This window comes from Arachis hypogaea, chromosome 11 (genome assembly GCF_003086295.3).
Source record: "Arachis hypogaea cultivar Tifrunner chromosome 11, arahy.Tifrunner.gnm2.J5K5, whole genome shotgun sequence".
NCBI classification, from domain to species: Eukaryota; Viridiplantae; Streptophyta; class Magnoliopsida; order Fabales; family Fabaceae; genus Arachis; species Arachis hypogaea.
The window spans coordinates 34,273,385-34,297,283 of NC_092046.1; the positions used below are offsets into that span (position 1 = coordinate 34,273,385).

Genomic DNA, 23,899 nt, shown 5'->3' on the forward strand with positions numbered 1-23,899 from the left:
GAACTTGTGGGTTGAGGCAGATGCCGGATTATTTGACTGGAGCAAGGGGGTGGTACCTGCAAAGACACTCCGACGCTCAAGTCAGAATGGATCTAAGAGGTAGAAGGTGTGAGGAATGAATGTATACCTGGAGGGACCTGGGTCCTCTATTTATAGGTGATGGTGAATATCTTATCTTATCTTATTTGGCTAAGATAAGGGAGACGTTTGAATTATCTTATCTTATCTTACTTGACTAAGATAAGGGAGACGTTTGAATTCGAAAGTTGGTTAGGAGCTCTAGTGGGTCGATTTTGGGCCTTCTGAAAGGGCAAAGCGGGTCAGATCCGGGTAGCCGGATTCGGAGACCGTTCTGGGTATAGGATCCGTGGGCCGGATCCGTAACAGTTGCCCCCGGAGCGAGAGAGTGAGGGTGCTCGGTCTCATCGCTGGAGGAACCTTTTCCTTGCCGTTGTGGTTTGGCAAGGAGATCGTTGTTTGGTTTTTCCGGTCGAGGTCGACGATTTGGGGAGTTCCTGGCCGTTTCATGGTCAGGCGAAGAGCGCGTTGTTTGGGCGTTTCATCACATGCCAGGTTTGATGACCGTAACAGTTGCTCCCAGAGTATGAGAGTATGCTTTCTTGGTCTCAGTGCTAAGTTGTTGGAGAATCCGATCCTCTGTAGTTTGGGAGACTGTGAGGGGCCTGAAAAAGGTGTGACGTCATTCTGCACCAATTGGTAGGATGATGTTGGTCAGTCTGGCTTTCTGCAAGTTGGAAGACCTGTCCTCATGTTTGTTTTGTGTGGCCTTTTTTTTTGGGCCGTTATTGTGAACTTATTTTAGACCTCTTAGTGGGCCGATTTCAAGACTTTGTTTATTTAGCTTATTTGGATTTCTGTTTTGTTGGCTTTGCGGGTGATCGATTCATGAGTCACTATTTTTGTTATTTGGATATCCGTTTTGTTATTTAGATATCCGTTATGTTGGCCTTAGGGTGATCGATCCCTGGGCTGCCATTTTTTATTTGGATACCCGTTTTGTTATTTGGATATCCGTTTTGTTGGCCTAGGGGTGATCGATTCTCGAGTAGCTGTTTATTTATTTGGATATTCGTTCTGTTATTTGAATATCCGTTCTGTTGGCCTCGGGGTGATCGATCCCCGGGCCGCCATTTTTTGTTATTTGGATACCCATTTTGTTATTTGGATATCCGTTTTGTTGGCCTAGGGGTGATCGATCCTTGGGTAGCCGTTTACTTATTTGGATATCTGTTCTGTTGGCTTCGGGATGATCGATCCCCAGGCCGCCATTTTTTGTTATTTGGATATCCTTTTTGTTTTTTTGGATATCCGTTTTGTTGGCCTAGGGGTGATCGATTCCCAGATAGCTGTTTACTTATTTGGATATTCATTTTGTTATTTGGATATCCGTTCTGTTGGCCTCGGGGTGATCGATCCCCGAGCCGCCATTTTTTGTTATTTGGATATCCGTTTTGTTGGCCTAGGGGTGATCGATTCCCAGGTAGCTGTTTACTTATTTGGATATCCATTCTGTTATTTGGATATCCATTCTGTTGGCCTCGGGGTGATCGATCCATGGGTGTAGCCGCGTTTAGTTCGTGTCGTCAAACGGGGCAATGCTTTTGAAATAATGAATTTCATTTGTGGTTTGGGCCTCGTTAAAACCTTCCGATGTGGGTAGGAAAGAGTGCCCAGTAAGAAAATATACGATTGAATAACTTAAGCAATAAATGAAAGTGAAGAAGGCAAAATATAAAAGGTAAAGAGATAGTCTTAAACGACCTCGATCTTGTTGCTTTGGAAGGATGTTTCTACATATAGTAGCACTGTAAGTTGGTAGAATTTTAGGATCTTGGGAGCTTGGTCCCATCTAGTCTTTCGAGCCTGTAGGCTCCTTTTCTGATTACCGTTTTGATTTGGTAGGGACCCTCCTAGTTGGGCGTGAGCTTCCCTTTTCCGGGAGTGGGTAGACTGATGTTGTTTTGTCGTAAGACGAGGTCTCCTGGTCCGAAGTCTCGTCATACCGTGCTGCCATTGTACCTTAGGCTTATTCTCTATTTTAGGGCTAGCTCCCGTAGGTGTGCTATACTCCTGACCTTGTCTGCAAGGCCCTACTTTGCTTCTTTGTCGTTTCCTCCCATGGTTCTGCGTGAACTTTGGTGTGCATCGAGGTCGGAAAGGAAGATGCCTGCCGCGTCTCAGGATCTCTTGCGTAGAGATAGGCTGGTGTTGTCGTATTCTACTGTGGTTTCCCGGTCTCCGTGGATGGTTCCGATGGAGCCATCTTCTGCCGTGAACTTCATTAGAAGGTATTTGGTAAAGATGACAGCGGAGAGGTCATTGATTGTTTTTCTTCCGAGAATGACGTTATAAGTGGTGGAGTTCTTGAGGACCACGAACTCGGACAGGATTGTCTTCCTCTGGCTTCCCATCCCTATGGTAAGGGGAAGAATGATGGAGCCGTCTGGCTTTGAGGAAGTTGTCTCCGAGTTTGGTTACTCCGTTGCGGTGTGTTTGGAGGTTGTCATTGCGGAGTCCGAGCTTGTCGAAAGCTCCTCTGAAGAGGATGTTGGAATCTGCTCCTGTGTCCACCAGTATTCTTCTTACTAGCCCAGTTCCAATCTTTGCCAAGATGACGAAGGGGGCGTCTTCTGCCGAGGTGCCATGCTGGCAATCCTCGGGGGAGATGTTATCACTCTATTGGTGGTGGCGGTTGAGGTTTCGTCTCTAATTGCCAAGATCTTGAGATCCTTCTTCAGTGCTGATTTTGATTTTCCTGGGGTGTCTTTCCCTATGATGACATTCACGATAATGGTTGGATCTGTTTCAGGGCTTTCCCTAGAGGCTTGTCTCTATGTCCTTGGGTTACGTCCTTCTTTTTCTGGTGATTTGTCTTTTTCCGTGCGTCTTGGTTCCCTCATGATTTTGGCAAACTCGGGGAGTTTTCCGTCTCGTATGGCTTGCTCGAGGGCGTCTTTTAGGTCAAAACAATCTTGTGTCCTGTGTCCGCATCCTCGGTGGTAGTCGCAGTACAGGGTCTTGTTGCTGCCCGTTCTTTCCTTGAGTTGTCGGGCCCTCGGGAGAATACCTCGATCGGCTATTTGGTGGTATATCTCGGTGATCGGGGCCGTCATAGGTGTGTAGTTAGAGAATTTTCTGATTCTGGGGGGTTGGTTTATGTTTGCTGGTTTGGGATGTTCTTTATGGTTTTCTCTTGGTGGGGGGTTATGTCGAGGTGCCGTGCTGTCGTGTCGTGTGTTGCCGTGCTGCTGTTTATTGGCGGCTACGACTTGGCTTTCTTCCTCGTCGTTTATGTACTCCTTTACGACGCTCTGGATCTCATGCATGGTCCACACCGGTCTGGTAGTGAGGTGTTTTCGGAAGTCTTCATTCATGAGCTCGTTAGTTAGGCAAAGGCTTGCGACTAAGTCTGTGAGTCCGTCGACCGTTAAACATTCATCGTTGAAGCGATCGAGGTATTTTCTCGTGGACTCGTCTTGTCTCTGGGTGACTCCCAATAAGTTGATGGGGTGTTTAGCTTTGGTGATTCTGGTGGTGAATTGGGCCATGAACTTCCGTGATATATCATGGAAGCCAATTATGGATCCGTCGGGGAGGGCATTGAAACATTTAATTGCTGGCCCGGCTAGGGTTACCGGGAAGGCCTTACCTCGGACCGCGTCAGCGGCCCCTTCCAGGTTCATCCTGGCCTTGAAGGTCGTTAGGTGCTCCTGGAGGTCCTTGGTTCCGTCGTACTTTATATCCGTAGGTTTGTCGAAGCCTTTAGGGAGTTTTTCTTTCAGGATTCTTTCAGTGAAGGGAGTGGCTCCCATTATCACGTGGTCACTTCTTGTGCGTTTGGCCTCTCGATGTCGTCAGTCATCGTCCGTGTCATGTTGATGAGCCGGGTTGCGTGAGACGCTGCGATCATACCTTTTGCCGTGTTGTCGTTCGGGCATCCTGTCGTGTCCGTGGTCACGGGAGATGCTACGATTGTATCTCTTGGCATGTCGCCGTTCTGGCGATATGTCGTGCCTGGTTTCATGGCGAGATCTTGATCTGGAGGTTGCGTGACTTCCGTTTTTGGTGTTGTGCTTTTCTTTGGGTGTAACTCGGCCTTTGAGGTCTTGCACCTTGAGGCACAACTCTTGGATTATCTGGACCGCCTTCTCTCCTAGGCCGTCGGGTGGCCGGGCTTTAGTGGGAGGACGGTTGTCCTCTCTTGGTTATTGTTGGGTTGGGGTTGGTTGGCGATGTGCCACGCTTATTATCCTCCCGTGGGTGGGAGGAGTGTTATCTTGGAGTTCGGGAGTTGGGGTGTTGGGTGGAGGATTGCTCCTCGAGGTTCTCCGTCATGCCGCCACAATTTGGCTGTCCCCCGCATCTGTGTAAGAACCTTGAGAACTTTCTTGATCTCTTGGCTCCTGAGAGGTCTGAGCTTGGCCACGGTGATAACGTTTAAGGAGGTCGTTCATGATGAGCTTCCTTATGAATTTTCAGTAAGGTCCAAAGGGGGATCATGGCGACAGAGTTGTCATAGGTGAGGCGGCGGATGGCAGAGGTTTGGAACCTGGTGTTGAAGGAGGTGACCTCGTGGGTTTGGAGGAAGAGCTTGAAGAGTTCAAAAGAAGAAGCAACCATGGTGGGCATGGAGCCAAAATAGAGGGAGAAGATGGGGCCATGGCGCTTGGAAAGACGAATGAGGGAGTGGTGAATGAGAAGGTCCAAGAGGTAGAGGTGTCCCACTAAAGGGAGGCGAGAGTGCATAAAGAGTGTTATCACTAAGAAGGTGATTGCAAGTCGAAGAAACATTGTTCCTTTGGGATTTTGCCATTGGAGTAGGGCGAAGGTGTGTTATTGCTGCAAAAGTGATGCAAGTTAAGGAAGCATTATTCCTTTGGGATTTCGCCGTTGGAGTAGGGCGAATGTGTGTTATCCCTGCAAAGGTGATGCAAGTTAAGGAAATATTATTCCTTTGGGATTTCGCAGTTGGAGTAGGGCGAAGGTGTGTTATCCCTGCAAAGGTGATGCAAGTTAAGGAAACATTATTCCTTTTTGCTCTCAGTTATACCCAAGAAATCTGAGTTTGATGATTGCTCTTCTGGGTTATCCGCCATGCCGCCACAATGTTGCAAAGTTCCCACAGACGGCGCCAATGTACAAGATGTCTCTAGTACGGGTTGAGAGATGGATCGAGAACTTGCGGGTTGAGCCAGATGCCGGATTATTTGACTGGACCAAGGGGGTGATACCTGCAAAGATACTCCGACGCTCAAGTCAGAATAGATCTAAGAGGTAGAAGGTGTGAGGAATGAATGTATACCTGGAGGGACCTGGGTCCTCTATTTATAGGTGATGGTGAATATCTTATCTTATCTTATTTGGCTAAGATAAGGGAGACGTTTGAATTATCTTATCTTATCTTACTTGACTAAGATAAGGGAGACGTTTGAATTCGAAAGTTGGTTAGGAGCTCTAGTGGGTCGGTTTCGGGCCTTCTGGAAGGGCGAAGCGGGTCGGACCCGGGTAACCGAGTTCAGAGACCGTTCCGGGTATAGGATTCGTGGGCCAAATCCGTAACAAAACATAAAATCTATAGCTCCAAAAATAATAAACATAATGTTACACTTATGAACTAATGAAATCAAAATGTTATTATAAATCTTATTTCTAACATTCATCTTGTACAACCAACTCCATGCTATAAACATCTTTTGGATTTCATTGGCTAGGAAACTTATATAACCGAACAACACTAACTACGAGATTCCAAGCCAATTTGGATGGGTTGATGTCTTGGGCGGATTATATTCAGTCATTGTAAAAGAAAGAAATCACTACAAAAAAACACCATTATAATTGATAGCTAAATCGACGGCAAAATCGTCAATAATATCAAAAATTAATGATAAAATTGACAGAGTTAGCCGTCGCTTTTAAACGTATCAATTTTTCAAAAATCTAATAAAATCGACGGTTTCTCAGGTTGTCCATAAGCTTTCAATAAAATCGACAATTATTGTGTCGAAAATATGGGATTAAGATTTTTACATATTTAATAAAAGCGACACCCAGGCTGTTGATAATATTATCTAAAATCGACGATACTTGTATCGATATTTGATTTATTAAAATTGACAAATTAGCTGTCGATTTAATTATTAAATTACCGATAATACCATCGTCTATTTTCTATTTTTTGTCTATTTTAAATTAAAAATCGATAATATTACCGTCGATTTTTGTCTATATTAAATTTAAAAAGTGACAATGATGTCGATTTTAATAGCCAATTCTTTTTATTTTTTCATTTGAAATAGCAGATAATTAATACAAATAAACTTTTAAATATAGAAATAAATTTTATACTAAATATTAGATAATGAGAGAAATAAATTTTAAAATATAGAGATAAAATTTATTCTAAATATTAGATAAGATAATGAGTTTACAAACTTATCAAGATAATAAATAATCCTCTAACATAAAGATTTAAGACAATATAAATAACTAAATTCAAACTTATATTCGTTTAAATCACAATCCTCTAATAATACAAATAGTATACCCTATAATACAAGTACTACTACACGAAAATTCCAAATTACAATGAAAAAAAAGCAAAAACTGCCTATCTGTTGACAGTTTAAAATAAACCTTAGAAACATTGAAGTAGAAAGCTTTTATTTCAAAAAGTCTTTGTTGTTTTGCATCCATGAACTCATATGATCCAATTAATAACTAGAATAATTAGATAAACTCGATAAGTTCCTATATCAGAACTATCTTAAACACATTGTCAATTCTACTTCGATCATCGAAACCTCTGTACTTTTTTGGTTTACCACAGGAAGCCATGGGATTAAGAACTTTTCTCTTCCAACTTGAAATGATCTGCAGATTAAAGCAAAAAATCAGAATCACATCTTCTTTGGGCTTTTCTTTGTAATGGAGATGGGGACACCAGAGAGAACTTGGCATAATATCAATGGCATTATATTCATAGTTCACAAGGTTTTTAAGTCTACTCACTAACACATTATTCACTACTCCTACTTCACATCAGCTCAGTTCATACATCAATAAAATTCCAACATCTCCTCAATTATACAATCTCTCGATATTTTCAAAATTTTAATTGTTACAAAACAGAAAACACAAGATCTTCAATAATAATAATAATAATAATAATAATAATAATAATAATAATAATATAAATACTTACATTTTATAAGGATCGGCTCCTGTATAACCGTTGGCTTTGGTATAGACATCAAAACCCGCAAACCAAATCCAAATATCCAAATACATAAACTAGTGAAATTAATTGTTATTTACAAGAAGGCCAACTAACTAAACTAACTGTAAGCTAGTTGCCAATCAAAAAAGAAACTAATTCCTTAAAGCCAAGTTCAGAGGTCATGTTGCTTTTCTAATGTCTCAGATAACTCACAAAAGATGGTAGCAGCAAGCATGATATCATCTCCTATGCCAAATGGACCCATCATCAAGTCTCAAAGCACAGTTAATACCCCCATGCACATTCCACCATAAACTGCAGCAGTGACTATATCGAGATTCAATTCGCTTCCCATGTTTGAGTTCCTCTGTCCATCCATTGTCACTTGGTGTTTCTATAAAAGTCAAAACATTGTTTCACATGGGCTAGTAATAAGAACATGGACTAGTTCTATAACAACACCTTCAAATTCAGCTCTTCTGTCACTGTTGATTGTTGTGAACCTAAAAGCTTTCCAAATTATGCTCCCACATATATTTTAAGAGCATATTTCATACTTTTGCTAATAGTGTTTCACTTCCTTTTTTCAATATATATATATATATATATATATATATATATATATATATATATATATATATATATATATATCATCTTACATTGCCAGAGCTCCCTATTAGAAAACATTGGTTTTGTTGATTAAAGGATTAAACATTTCCTGCAAAAAGATAAATTTGAAGTAATAGAGTTGCAAGATTTTTTTCCAACAAGTAACTGGTTCTGCTAGAGCACAAACAATTACCACTAGTGGCTTTAGTAGAGGTGTTGTCATTTGAAAGCACGAGGTCATCCCATTCAAGTGTATTTAGCTCATAAAGCATCATTTCATGACTCTCAACCTTCAAATTGTCATTAAATTCTGTTTATAAAAGGAATGAGAACATATATACTTAGTCAAAGGAGAAAAAACTACATAAACCAAGATGGCAGCAGCGGTACATAGTAGCATAAACTAAAAGTAACACAAATATATTCAATACATTAACGCTATTAAATAATTGGATTCTATTTCAATGTTAAGCCACGATGTAGTATAATTATACATAATAGCACCTTATCTATATGGTTGATGAAAATTGAAGAGTTTATACGACACGTACCTAAGAGTAAAATAATTTTGGTCAGAGGCTTATACAGAAGGCTTGCATATTATCTCTGATAACGACGCAGATACGAAAATAGCTATCTCTTTTCCAATTTTTGTTTGAAGTGTGTGCGTATATTCTGTGAAATCGAAGCAAAACTAATCATGACAATAACATTAAAAATTTACTCGTGGTTTTAATAGAAGGGTTATGCTATGGTACTGAATAATAAATTTTTCAACAGATGTGGAAGATGCGTGGATCCTTGGAACGCTTGACGCCTGGCAGCGGTGTTGACACTCATAGACAGAGACACAGAAGGAACAGAAGTTGTCGAAAAGTGGGTTAATTAGAGGTGTTAGATTATAAGTTAATGAAGGTGAGTAATATGTTGGGCTTTTTGGTAATGTTGGAGGTTGTATTTTTTGTAAAGGTAGGCTATGTGTAGTACTATCAATGAAGATGAAAGAAAATTAAGAAATATTTTTATTTGTTGGTTATAATTGGACTTTTAAGTTTTTGTACATGAATAACCCTTATATGTAGGGATTGACAAAAAAAAAAAAGAGCGAAAATGTATTTAGGGTTGCAGACTAAAACAAGTATGAATTTCTTTTGAGAATATAAAATTATATTATAAGAATATAAACTAAAAGATAAACTTAATAGTATTATTAGTGTAAAATTATAAAATTTGAAATAAACAAAGATAGTAGAATAAATTTCAAAATTTGAAATTATTAAAAATTTGAAAAAAAATTAAAATTTAAAATTTTTGAAATTTGAAACTATTGGTAATTAATGTTATAGAATAAATTTTAAAATTTAAATTAATAATTTAATTTAATTTTGATAAAAAATGTTTATATTATTGTATTCATATGATTAATTTAAATTATATTTATTTAAATTTTAAATTAAAAATTTTAAATTATTTAAATAAAATTAAATTAATTAAAAAAATAAAAATATACCAATAAGATTCAAATCGTACCAAAATAAAAATAAAAAACTCTTATAGTAATACTTTTGTTTAAATTTCTTCATTAAAATTACTTATTAAAAAATTTATTCTATAACGTTAATTACCTATAATTTCAAATTTAAAAAATTCTAAAACTTTTAATTTTTTTTTCAAATTTTTAATAATTTTAAATTCTGAAATTCATTCTACTACCTTTATTTATTTTAAGTTTTATAATTTCACACTAATAATACTATTAGACTTATCTTTAAGTTTATACTAGTATTTTTACTCGTAATAACATTACGGGAATATACATTTTTTAAAATTACGGTTCACTTTGTTCTGACAGTATAGATTATATATGGCACAAAAAATTTATAAAATCAAATTACTTTTACAAAAAAAAAGTCATAGGTTGACAAAAGTCTCTGGCAAAAAAGACCAAGGTATCTATAGATAAAAAATCAAATAATTAGATTTTTAGTTATTATTTTTATATGAAAAAGTCTAATTTTTATTAATAATTAATTTTAACATTCGTTATCTAAAATTTGAAACAATTTAACGTGTATATATTTACATCTAATTAGGTGTTAAGTCTATTGCACAAATAGAAATAATTAGGTGTTAATATTTTTTCTCTTTATGTCTATAAAAATATAAATTAGATATTAGTATAAAAAAATTATACTGATAGTTATAAAATTAACTCAAAATTATTTTTTTTTTAAAAAATGAATCTTGATTCTAACTTTTAATTATAACATTAGTATTCTCTCCAAATTATATGTAATAAATATTTGAAAGAAGATTCTTATCATATAATTTTATATTCTCAAAATACGGTTTTTTATTTAAATAAATAAAATAAAAGCATTAATTACCGAAATAAATAAATTTAAAAATATTTACCGATTTGCGTCCCAGTCATATCTCGTTTACAGTGTAAACGAGATATGACACGTCAGCTGTGTCATGGCTATCTCGTTTACACTGTAAACGAGATATATTAATTATTCATCGCGTTTACAGTGTAAACGAGATACTTGGAGTTGTGTCCCACCGGCTATAAAAGGATGTGTAACCCTTGGTATTCCTCACAAACTTTTCGTATCATATTTCTCACAAACAAAGGGAATTAATGGCCAGTAGTAGTCCGTACATAGTTGTGCTTGTGTATCCCAATTGCCGTATGAGAAACGACGACAATGGGGTGACATTTTAGTGCGAGGATCCGATATTGTTTCGCACCCAACGTGTGAATACGTTGTCGGATTTGAAGAGTTTGATATTGAGCAGGCTCAGTGGTACAGAAGCGAGGGAGATCGGAAGGGTGGCGTATAGGTTGCTGGCCCCCATGGATAACGGAGTCTTCCAGTTTTGACTATTCCGACTACAAGGCGACGAGCATGTGCGAGTGATGTTCGACATCCATGGGAGGATCATGGTGGAGCAAGTGATGGAGCTGTCTGCAGAAGTGGGACACAGTGGCGCCACGCTGTGCCGCCAAACACAGTGACTGGTAAGTCCAAGCCAGCAGAGCAGAGCCCTATGATAATGCCCTGCGCTCTGCGAAGTCCCAGAGAAGCGGTAGCCAACGTACGTGCACCAGATTGTTGGACTTGTCTGTCAACAGATACCCTCCGATCAGTAACATAATGTAGCATCGGGCATACTGTCGGAGGATCTCAGGATCGTTGGTCGGGGGCATCTAGCGAACACAATCACGCAACCAAACCAGCTTCAGCGTAAACGACTCCTTCCTCTACGTCGCCTGCTGTGCCACCACCAGAGGCCTGGCACCAAGGAGCTGCTCCACCATGGCCCACGTCTCTGTGTTGTACCACCTACTAAAGTCACGCAGGCACCCCCCCAACGGGGTTTCTGTGTGCACGTAGGCCCAAGTAGTACGCCACGTCCTGCAGGGTGATAGTCACCTCACCCCACGGGAGATGAAACGTGTGCGTCTCCGGACGCCATCGCTCCACGAGTGCCGAAATCAGGGAATTTTCAAATGTAAAGTCCCTGAGCGGCACCATGTCGCTGAATCCGGCCTTAGCTAGATACGGGACGATGGCGTCCGATGGAGGAAGGATATGGCTGACTTGCCGGAGCAATAGAAGGCGAGGCTTCTGCGGAATGCAAAAATAAATTTTTAACCTATAAACATATAATAATACATTTTTCTACTCTACGTAAGAACAACATACTACTACTACTTAGGAACATACTACCATGTGTCTACTCTACAGCTGTCTCTAAATTACTTATACCGGTAAGCAAATCCTAATTAAGTCAAACAAATCGTACACAAGCAAATATTGTTCTAAATTCATCATACATTCCAACCCTTTAAAACATTTTACTCAGTGCTTGTCACTACGAGACTACCCTAACAATATTCACATACTTATTAGATTAACCGAACATAATACAACTAACCTCAAACTCGGCTGCCCCAACGTAATGGAAGGTCTCATTTAGTCTGTTGATGTCTCCATCGTGCCCCACTTGGTGTGCCATCACCGTATCGAACTCAAATATGATAGAAAACGGTTAAAAGAAGGGAGAAAGAGTTTGACTAGGTCAAAGTGGAGTCCATTAACATGCTATAAACGATTTCTACTTATAGGTGCCGTTCAGTCTTATCTCGTTTACAGTGTAAACGAGATAGCCATGATGCAGCTGACGTGTCATATCTCGTTTACAGTGTAAATGAGATATGACTGGAGAACGCAAATCGGTAAATATTTTTAAATTTATTTATTTTTGTAACACCCTACTATACTTAAACTTACGCTTAAGTCATAAGACTGAGATAGTAAGGTATTACGACCTCTAAAAGTAGTAATATATATATATATATATATATATATATATATATATATATATATATATATATATATCACCTGCTATCTATTCTACTTGCTATTTGTATTATCTGCTCACTACTTGTGTGTGAACTTGTTTGGTTGCTTGTTTATGTTGTATTTTGGATGATGAAGGGATGGAGGAAATGGAGAAATGGTTGGATGTTAGATTAGGATTGAACTTGAGTAAGTTAGGTAGACTTAGAATACCTACCCCTGTTTATGGCTTCTGTTTAGTACTTGAGTTGGATAACTGAATAACGGAGTTTTAGGATTGCCTATGGCATTCTCAGGACCTTATTTATTATACGCGTGGCACTTTTACCATGCTGAGAACCTCCGGTTCTCATTCCATATTTTATTATTGTTTTTCAGATGCAGGTCGAGAGGCTCCTCGCTAGGCATCTGGATCCTGGGAAGCGAAGTAGTCCTTTGGTGTATTTTGGTTTCCTGTTGTATATATGTATATATGTATTTAGCTTACTCTCCAAGTAACTTATGTATGCTGCTCCTCTTAGAGGTTGAGGGAGAGATAGGAGTTTATTTTGGTATTTTAGTGTATTTTGGGGATACCTATGTGTTCATACCCTGGGTCGAGCTGTCCGACCCGGGATGTTTAGCGACATGGCGACCGACCTCTTCAGGTCCGACTATTCGATCTCTTCTTAAAGAGATCGGCCAAATCGACAGGAAAGCCCAATAAAGGGCCTAAATAGAGGAACACGAGCCAAATCCAAAGGCAATCCAGTCCTATAGAGATAAAGGCGATTCCCTTGAAGATAAGCTGACTTCACTCAAAATAAGATACGATAAAGATAAGATAACTAACTTATCTTATCAGAAAGGCCAGCCCACGCCATTATAAATACACTGGAGCACCCAGGTATAACTCATACTCTGATTCTACTAAAAACCTGTTTAATATCCATGCTAACTTAAGCATCAGAGTCTCTTGCAGGTACCCCCCACCCTCCGGTGACGAAGGATCAGCAGTTCAGCTAGATCAACGAGTCGGACGCAACCGTTCCGGCCATTACTCACCAGCCGTACACGTCGGCACCGACCCTTACAGAAGATCTCGACCGAGATCGACCTCCAGTTTCAGGTAACCCTCGAAACATTGGCGCCGTTGTCGGGGAACTTGGAAGTCATCCCATCACCATGGCGGACGAACAGGATAACGACCACAACTCAGATTTAGAGGATAGAACGCCGCACAAAAACACGGATGCCACACCAAAAGACACTCCGAAATCTAACAGAGACAAAAACTCATCACATCCGGGAGTAATAGAAGCACTTCAAGATCGCCTAAAGCAACTCGAAAAAGAAAGCCAGTACCAGCAAGAAGTCGGCAAGGATCTACAAAGAGAGGTAAGACGACGTCGAGAATTGGAAGATAAACTCCTCCAACTTGAAGCCCATCTCAAAGCAAAGGCTACCCGGACCACCCCTGAGGACAACTCTCGCAAGGATCAAGATCCATTCACTAGGGAAATCATGAAGACTAAAATCCCTAAAGACTTCAAACTCCCGGATATGACCTTGTACGATGGAACTACAGATCCCAACCATTACCTCAGCAACTTCAGAAGCAGAATGTACCTCATCGATGCCTCAGACGCCGTTCGCTGCAAAGCTTTTCCAACGACTCTCACGAAGACAACAATTAGATGGTTCGACAACTTGCCTCCTAAGTCCATCTCAAGCTTTGACGACCTAGCCAAAAAGTTCTTGGCCAGATTCTCCATCCAAAAAGACAAAGCCAAGCATGCCCCTAGTCTACTAGAAATCAGGCAAGGAGATCGGAAAAGTCTTCGCAACTACATGAAAAGATTCAACAAAACATTCCTGGATATACAAAGCTTGCCAACAAAGGCCGCCGTCATGGGCCTCATCAACGGCTTACGAGAGGGACCTTTCAGCCAATCTATATAAAAGAAATACCCCACATCTCTGGATGAGGTGCAAGAGCGGGCAGAGAAGTACATCAACATGGAAGAAAATTCCCGACTTGGGGAGGCCTCGAAATCCGGTTTCACCTACCGAGATAAAGATAAAGAATCCAAGAAGAAGGAAGATCGAACGGGGGAAAAAATAAAAAAGTATCATAATTACACCCCTTTTCGGGTGTCCCTGGTGGATGTTTACAAAGAAGTCTATAACACAGAGAAGATACCCCCAGCTTGACCACTCAAAGTCAAAGAGGAGGAGGAAATCGGAACGAATACTGTGAATATCATCGGGTCCGAGGACATTCCACCAACGAATGTTTCGATTTAAAAAACATCATAGAAAAATTAGTAAGAGAGGGAAAACTAATTCGGTACCTGGCCACCCGAGATGATGAGCAAAGAAAAAGACGAAGAGATGAAGATGTCGAACAAGCTGAGCGATCACCTCGTACGCCAGAAAGACATGTCCACATGATACATGGAGGATTTGCAAGAGGAGGAATCTCCAAGTCATCCCGCAAAAGGTATCTCAAAGAAGTTTATCATGTCGAAGGGAAGGAGGAAGCACCCGACATCCCTGCAATCACAATCACCAAAGAAGACGCATCATGTGTCATCACAGAACACGACGATCCCATGGTCATCACCATCATACTGGCGAACGCCAATCTCCACCGCACATTAATAGACCAAGGGAGCTCCGCCGACATCTTATTCAAAACTGCCTTCGACAAGCTCGGCTTAGAAGAAAAAGAGCTTAGAGCATACCCGAACAGCCTATTCGAACTAGGCGATACCCTAGTACAACCACTGGGATACGTGTCACTACATACAACCTTCGAAAAAGAGAACCAATCCAGAACACTCAAGATAGACTACATCGTGGTCGACGTGAGTTCATCCTACAATACCTTAATAGGTCGGACAATACTAAATCAACTCGGCGCAATAGTCTCAAATCCACATCTATGCATGAAATTCCCAACTACAGTAGGGATAGCTACGATAAAAATAGATCAAAGGATGGCACGCCGCTGTTATAACGAAAGTCTAACCCTCAGAGGTAGAGGAAAAGAGTTCCATACAATTGAGCTTGGTGGAGTTCAGAGGCGAGAAGAACTCCATCCACAGCCCGAAGGTGAAGTAGAGAAAGTTCAGATCGGAGATACCTCGGACAAAACAACTAATATTGGCACGATCCTGAAAGGAAACACAAAAGAATTACTAGTACAGTTCTTACGAGATAATGTCGATCTCTTTGCATGAAAAGCCGCAGACATGCCAGGCATAGATCCCAAGCTAATGTGTCACAAGTTGGCGGTTTATCCAGGATCTCAGCCGGTATAGCAGAGACGAAAAAAACTTGGGCCAGAACGATCCCAAGCTGTGGAAGAACATGTATAAGCACTACTGGAGGCAGGATTCATAAGAGAAGTCAAGTACCCACTATGGCTAGCTAACGTCGTCTTGGTGAAAAAATCAAATGGAAGTGGCGAATGTGCACCGACTACACCGACCTCAACAAAGCCTGCCCAAAAAATCTTTACCCACTCCCAAGTATCGACGCTCTGGTAGATGCTTCCTCCGGATATAGATACCTCTCGTTTATGGATGCATATTCCGGATACAACCAAATCCCCATGTATCCACCAGATCAAGAAAAGACCTCGTTTTTGACGCCAAAAGCAAATTACTGCTACATTGTGATGCCTTTCGGTCTCAAGAATGCGGGAGCTACTTATCAAAGACTAATGAATAAAGTCTTTTCAGATCATATCGGAAAAATCATGGAAGTCTACGTGGACGACATGTTAATAAAGACACAAAGCGAAGAGACATTATTGTCCGACCTGGCCCAAGTGTTCGACACTATAAGGAAGCATAACATACGACTCAATTCCACAAAATGCACCTTTGCAGTAGAAGCGGGCAAATTCTTAGGTTTCATGCTCACACAAAGAGGAATTGAAGCAAATCCAAACAAATGCTAGGCTATACTCAACATGAAGAGCCCAACTTGTGTCAGAGAGGTACAACAACTCAATGGGAGATTGGCAGCGTTATCCAGATTCTTAGCAGGATCAGTTATAAGATCTCTCCCCTTCTATGCCACTTTAAGAAAAGGAAAGAAGTTCGAATGGACAATGGAATACGAGCGAGCCTTCCAGAATTTAAAAAATTTCCTGGGACGACCACCTATCCTAACTCGACCACGAGAGGAAGAACCACTCATATTATACCTTGCAGTAGGAAGTCAGGCAGTAGCCTCAGCACTGGTTCGAGAGGATGACAAAAGGCAATAGCCTGTATATTTCATCAGTAAAGCGCTGCAGGGATCCGAGCTGAATTACCAAAAAATAGAAAAGTTCGCCTACACTCTCATACTGACATCTTGACGACTTTGCCCATACTTCCAGGCCCACACCATTAGGGTTCGGACCGACCAGCCCATAAAGGGGATACTGCAGAAAACAGATCTAGCAGGCAGACTTTTACAATGGGCTGTCGAGTTATCCGAGTTCGACCTCCAATATGAAGCTCGAACAGCCATTAAATCACAATACTTGGCCGACTTCATCGCAGAATTTACAGATACCCTGGAAACCCCCACAGAATGGAATCTCTACGTGGACGGGTCTTCAAATAAAACTGGAAGCGGCACATGTGTGATAATAGAAAGCAACCAAGGAACCCAAGTTGAGTTTTCCCTCAAATTTGGGTTCCCAGCCTCAAACAACCAAGCAGAATATAAAGCGTTACTAGCTGGTTTGAAGCTGGCTAAGGAGGTTGGAGCTCAAAAACTCAACATCTTCAGCGATTCACAAGTAGTCACCTCACAAATAACAGGGAACTACCAAGCCAAAGATCCCACCATGAAAAAGTATTTGGATAAAACCAAAGAACAGCTCAGACAATTCAGGGAATATAAGATCTGCCACATACCCCGCGAACAAAATGCCCGAGCTGACGCACTCTCAAAACTAGCGAGCACCAAACCAGGGGGCAACAATAGAAGCCTCATCTAGGAAATGCTGCAGAATCCATCAATCTCGGAAGAGGAAAAAGTCCTAGCCATAACAAGTCAGGATCAAGGATGGATGACCCCCATAATTAATTACCTCAAAACAGAAACACTCCCCACAAATGAGAAGGAGGCAAAGAGGTTAAAACGAGAGGCTCAGTACTACACTATCATAAACAACACCCTATATAAAAGAGGGATCTCAATACCACTACTAAAATGTGTGCCGACCTCCAACACAAGGGAAGTTTTAGAGGAAGTACACAGTGGCATTTGTGGCAATCATCTCGGGGCATAAGCTCTCACCAAAAAGGTACTTCGGGCAGGATTCTACTGGCCAACTCTACAAAAAGAAGCTACAGAGTTTGTAAGGACATGCCCACCATGCCAGAAACATGCCAACTTTCACATCGCCCCGCCAGAAGAGCTCATCAGCGTAACCTCACCTTGGCCATTTGCAAAATGGGGACTTGATCTTCTCGGACCCTTTCCCCAGGGATCAGGACAAGTCAAATTCCTCATAGTCGGAGTAGACTATTTTACAAAGTGGATTGAGGCAGAGCCCCTAGCCAACGCCACTGCTCAAAGAAGCCGGAAATTCCTATATAGGAATATTGTCACGAGGTTCGGGGTTCCATACTCCATCACCACAGATAATGGCACTCAATTCACAGATGCAGGCTTCAGGAGATTAGTAGCCGACTTAAACATAAAGCACCAGTTCACCTCCGTCAAACATCCTCAAGCCAATGGACAGGCCGAAGCTGCCAACAAAGTCATATTGGCTAGGTTGAAACGGAGACTGCAAGATACAAAGGGAGCTTGGGCCGAAGAACTTCCACAAGTCCTATGGGCATATCGAACAACGCCATATTCCACCACAAACGAATCACCATTTTGACTAGCATATGGAGTGGAGGCAATGATCCCAGTAGAGATCGAGGAAGGGTTGCCTAGAGTAGTCCACTACAATGAAGAAGCCAACCCTCAACTTCAAAGAGAAGAGCTCGACCTACTTCCGGAAATCCAAGAAAGTGCCCGGATCAGGGAAGAAGCGCTAAAGCGACGAATGGCTTCAAGATATAATCAAAGGGTAGTGCCAAGAGATTTCGCTGAGAATGATCTCATCCTAATCCGAAATAATATTGGGACAACTCAACCCGGAGAAGGAAAGCTGGCAGCAAACTGGAAAGGACCCTACCGAGTCATAGAAGTACTTGGAAAAGGCTATTACAGACTCTCCGAACTCGATGGACGAGAGCTTCCCAGATCATGGCACGCCTGCAACCTAAGAAGGTATTATAGCTAGAGAAGGTAACAGATCTCAGATGCACTCTTTTTCCTGAAAAAGTTTTTTAATGAGGCACCAAGTTGAGATCCAGAAATTATCCGACTTAAAGGGATGAAAAACTCCCGCATGTCTATATTTGCACTTGCTTTTGAATAAAATATATTTTTAGATATTCTACAAATTCTCAAGACGCATTAATCTGAAGCATTCATCGTTCGATTATAAAGCAACAGATCGACAGAAAGTGAAAAATAGATTCACTGCACGATCACGATGGAAGACCAATAAAGATGAAAACGCGATTCATCTAAAGGTCAACCGAAGAAAGACAGAAACCACCTTCTATAAATCGGCAAAGATGAACACAGAATAATGCAAGAAGTTATCGAAAGTGATCCGAAAAAAGAACCTGAGAGGTCTTATGGATTGCTAAATAATAACTTAAAGACTGGCCGACATAGAGAAGTCAGACCAAGTCAACCCAAGTTATTAGCAAATCCCTGGAAAGAGGTCTGGCCAACCCTATAAAAGAGGAATTGCTATAACTTAGAAGAGATTGACCTAACGAAGTCGGTCTCCTACAAAAATAAGTTATAAAAGTAATCCCTAAAAGAGACCTGACAAAGGTCCAAGAAAGAGGATTACAAAATAACTTAGAAGAGATCGACCTAACGAAGTCGATCTCCTACAAAAATAAGTTATGTAAGTAATCCCTGAAAGAGACCTGACAAAGGCCCAAGAAAGAGGATTACAAAATAACTTAGAAGAGATCAACCTAACGAAGTCGGTCTCCTACAAAAATAAGTTATATAAGTAATCCCTGAAAGAGACCTGACAAGGGTCCAAGAAAGAGGATTACAAAAATAACTTAGAAAGAAGACAACATAAAGAAGTCGACCTCCTACGAAAAGTTATAAAAGTAGTCCCTAAAAGAGACCTAACAAAGGTCCAAGAAAGAGGATTACGAAATTACTTAGAAGAAATCGACATGACAAAGTCGGTCCACTACAAAAATAACTTGGAAAAGGACGACGTAAAATCGGTTATAGACAAATACAAGCAAGCAAACCGAAATACGAATTGGATCCACACATCTACGACCTCCAAGTACAAAGCAGTTCAAAGAGGCCGAGCAGCAAGGCTCCAGTATTCTAAAAACCCATAAAAATGCCAAGACAAGCAAGCATGCTATACAATATTATAAAGCTTTAGGGTCAAGCCCAAAAGCTTGAAAGCTACTTTTTTTTTTAAAACAAAAGTTGCTAAACAAGCAACCAAAAGGAGTACCAGCAGTCAGCAAAATATTCAACTATACAAAATAAAGAGTTTTAAAGCCCACAAGCCGGGCCAACTACGCAAACATCCAAAGAAAATTCAGCTAAGATTAGAAGACTTCTCGGCAGCATCAGTCTGAGGAGAAGGAAGGCGAGTCTGAATAGGCACAGCATCCACGGTTCCATCATCCCGGTTCAGAATCTGGCAATCCGGGTCAGACACAACTGGAGGAACTGAAGAGGTTGACACTTTGGCAGAAGACACAGGGGGAGGTTCAACATCATCATCATCCTGGTCACCAGGGACAATCTTACCATCCCTCACAACATTATCCGGGCTGAAAAGAGTAAGGTCGGCCTCGGGAGCAATAATCCGAACCTGCTCCCTCAAGCTCTCATAGGCAGCAGTTACGCTGCCAACAAGATGACCTTGGAGCTCAGAGTAATCAGCTCGGGCATTCTCTAACTCCTCCCTCAGGCGCACCACCTCCCGATAAGATGTCACATAACTGTCCTTATGCCTCAATGCCGTGTCCTCGGCCAACCGCACAGAAGTCGCCAGAGCAAGGGAACTCGCCTTTTCGTTCTCCAGATCCTTCTCCAACTTGGCTATCTTTACCTCAAGCTCTTCCTTCAGGCCCTTCATCCGGTCGAACTCCTATTTAGCCTCCTCCATAAATTCCTTGGTGGCATGGAGAGGAAGATTCTGAGCAGTTCGGTACAGGGCAGCCCCCATATATGCCATTTTAACACTGTTTTGGGTCATAAAATCCAGATGGCGAAGGATTGACACATCATCCATGGGGAGGGTACCGTAGGGACCGATTTTCTGATCTACGAATTCGATTGCATTAAAATCAGGGGCGTCAAGGTTAAAGGCCTCAATTGTTTTCTGTTTCTTGTTGGGAGGAGCACCAGAAGCAATGGCAGAAGTTTGTGGAGGATCAGTCAGATGAACTCGAGGAGTGGGGATCACCTTCCTTGGCCCAGGAGAACTTGGCACGGGCGGCTTCACAGAAACTTGAGAAGATCCCTCTCCGACCGCCTTGGTCGAGATGTTTTGAGCAGCAGCAGCCTTCTTCGCCTTCTTGTAGGCCTTCATGGAATCATTGTTTTTCGATATCTCTGAAAATACAGAATCAACCATAAATGACGAGTTACAACATAGGAGAAGAAAAGCTCAGAAACAAGTATAAAAATAAATCAGACAGTACCCAAAGTAGTTCGAACCAAAGATGGATCACTCAAGAATCTTTTTGTATCCAGATGGGGTGGTTCCCCCAACAAATCTTCAAGAACAACTACAAAAGCCCGCTCAACCTCATTAAGCATCCCCCATGTATAACGTGGCACTCTCACATTCTTTTGCCACTCTAGAGGAAAAGCAGGCTCGTCATTCTCATCAAGAAAAAAGGGGCGGACCCCTCAACAGCACGGACTCGGAAGAAATAATTCTTAAAATCTTTAAAAGACTCATCATACATGGCAAAAAACTTTATGCCCCTGGGCCGATCTGAAAAAAAACCCAGGAAGCTTTCTTTTTGGAAGAACCTCCGGGCTTGGCCGAGACAAAAAGATAGAGGAAAAGAGTTTCAGAAGGTGTTACGCCTAACTCTTGGCAAAGCAGTTGAAATATTTTGATAAAACCCCAGGAATTCGGATGAAGCTGGGATGGAGCAATGTTACATGACCACAACAAGTCAGTCTCGAAAGTAGTAAAAGGAAAAGTAATGTTCAACTGGCTGAAGAAATATTCATAGGCGTAGAAGAAGGGACGCTCCCCCCGACAAAAGTAGGAAAACAAGCCCTTTCATCAGAGTCAGGAGCTACAAGCTCATAATCCCTCTCCCAAGCACTGTTACCACAGATCCTATGACGTTTCCTCGACTCTACACAAAATTCAGCATCCACAACTGAGACACACATTAGGACAAGGGAGTCCAGCCAATCGGACATCCCCTCGGGAACTTTGGAAGACACCTCTACAACGTTATTGCGAGAAGACATGAGGCCAACTAATCCTACAAAAAGAAAAGAAGATTGGATTACTAAAAAATATCTCGGAGGAGGGGCAAAGCAACTCGACTAATATGATACAGACGAACAAACAGAAAAGGAAAACCCCAAGACTCAAACCAAAGTCCTGGGGTATCCTTTGGAGGCAGTGGCAAAGCAAGGTTTCAGGAAAAATCTACAATTTACGTCTCGGCATCCCCCAAACAAAAAGAAGATTTCAAACAGCAAGCATTTTCATAGGAGAAAGACAAAACACAAAAAAGTACAAAAAGTCATCAAAGCCACTATCTTTTTACAAAAAGCTTCGACAACACCAAACATGCCAAGCAGAGAATCGTCAAAGATACAACATTTTCTCCAGAATCAAACAAAAACCATCATCGAAAGCACAAGCAGAAACGGTGATAACATGCAAAAGCCCTAAAAGCATCAAGCAACAGGAAAGGTGAAAAAGTTCATACGAAAGACGAAGAAACTCCCAGAACGTACCATACAACAGCAATTAGGCGCAACAAAAACAGAAAGATCCAAACTTTCTCCAAGCGAAATTAAAACTTCACCACAAAACCAGAGCCAAAGCAACAAAAGAGAAAAGTAATTGCAAAATGGAACTAACCTGGAGAAATGAGAAGTTCCGGAAGAAGTAGAAAGGAAGGAATCGCCGAACCACTGGAAGGCACCGCAACGCAAGAAAAGGCAGAGACAGAGAAAACGAAAGAGTTACAAAGAAAAAGGAAGAAGAGAAACCGTTTTTCTGAGGAAGCAAAATTCAAAATAAGGCCAGGAGAAACGGGGCAATTAATACCAATTAATGAAGGTATTAAACCCTCGCACGTTCCCCAGAACAAAGCGCTAATACAAAAGCGTGCGTTTTTAGAGGAAAAACGTTCTACATTCAAAAAAGCTCTACAAAGAAAGGAATCGACAAAAGTGCTCGAGTTCGGCTTCGCTATAAAAAGTTCGAAGTCAAAAAACTCGACCTCAAAGCAGAAGACCGAGCTCAAGCAGGGGCACTGTTCATACCCTGGGTCGAGCTGTCCGACTCGGGATGTTTAGCGACATATCGACTGACCTCTTTAGGTCCGACTATCCGATCTCTTCTTAAAGAGATCGACCAAATCGACAGGAAAGCCCAGTAAAGGGCCCAAATAGAGGAACACGACCCAAATCCAAAGGCAATCCAAGCCTATAGAGATAAAGGCGGTTCCCTTGAAGATAAGCTGACTTCACTCAAAATAAGATAAGATAAAGATAAGATAACTAAGTTATCTTATCAGAAAGGTCAGCCCACGCCATTATAAATACACTGGAGTACCTAGGTATAACTCATACTCTGATTCTACTAAAAACCTGTTTAATACCCATGCTAACTTAAGCATCGGAGTCTCTTGCAGGTACCCCCACCCTCCGGTGACAAAGGATCAGCAGTGCAGCTAGATCAACGAGTCGGACGCAACCGTTCCGGCCGCCACTCACCAGCCGTACACGTCGGTACCGACCCGTACAGAAGATCTCGACCGAGATCGACCTCCAGTTTCAGGTAACCCTCGGAACACTATGTATGTTCATATGTATATATATATCCTCTGGTCAGCCTTAGCTTCGCAGGCTGAGTCAGGGGCTAGTTATGTTGTTTCCTTCTCTTTTTTTTTATTCTTTTGCTTATCTTTATCATGTTCCTATTAGATGTCTTAGCACGCAAGTAATCCTTTTCTGAGCGTTGCGCTTTTTATTTTGCGATTTTGTTTTATCCGTTTTTTCAAGGCTCCTAGTTAGGTATCCTTTTCTCTATTATTATTATTATTATTATTAAAAGAAAACTTACATATGTATCCCCAAAATACACCAAAATACCAAAATAAACTCCTATCTCTCCCTCAACCTCTAAGAGGAGCAGCATACATAAGTTACTTGGAGAGTAAGCTAAATACATATATACATATATACAACAGGAAACCAAAATACACCAAAGGACTACTTCGCTTCGCAGGATCTAGACGCCTAGCACGGAGCCTCTCGACCTACATCTGAAAAACAACAATACAATATGGAATGAGAACCGGAGGTTCTCAGCATGGTAAAAGTGCCATACGTATAATAAATAAGGTCCTGACAATGC

General features: G+C 41.2%; 1 protein-coding gene and 1 long non-coding RNA gene across 2 annotated transcripts; both read right to left on the reverse strand.

Annotated features, from left to right (window-relative positions):
* Positions 1 to 2,606: 2,606 nt before the first annotated feature.
* Positions 2,607 to 3,833, reverse strand: LOC112721238 (uncharacterized). The gene is made up of 2 exons (XM_025772309.1): positions 2,870 to 3,833; positions 2,607 to 2,791 (listed from the first exon to the last, which is right to left on the reverse strand). The coding sequence occupies exons 1-2, from the start codon at positions 3,831 to 3,833 to the stop codon at positions 2,607 to 2,609; spliced, it is 1,149 nt and encodes a 382-aa protein (XP_025628094.1).
* A 3,465-nt stretch (positions 3,834 to 7,298) lies between these two features.
* Positions 7,299 to 8,721, reverse strand: LOC112720665 (uncharacterized). Its single transcript, XR_011868120.1, has 4 exons — positions 8,608 to 8,721; positions 8,401 to 8,524; positions 8,043 to 8,159; positions 7,299 to 7,634 (listed from the first exon to the last, which is right to left on the reverse strand). It is a non-coding gene; the product is annotated as an uncharacterized lncRNA (long non-coding RNA).
* Positions 8,722 to 23,899: the final 15,178 nt, after the last annotated feature.

What these genes read in the sequence shown, in the direction of transcription:
- LOC112721238 (XM_025772309.1), bottom strand. Translation starts at nt 3,833, where the DNA reads ATGGGAGCCACTCCCTTCACTGAAAGAATCCTGAAAGAAAAACTCCCT. An exon ending in ATCACCAGAAAAAGAAGGAC is followed by an intron (nt 2,792 to 2,869) that starts GTAACCCAAGGA and finishes ATGTCATCATAG; the next exon opens with GGAAAGACACCCCAGGAAAA.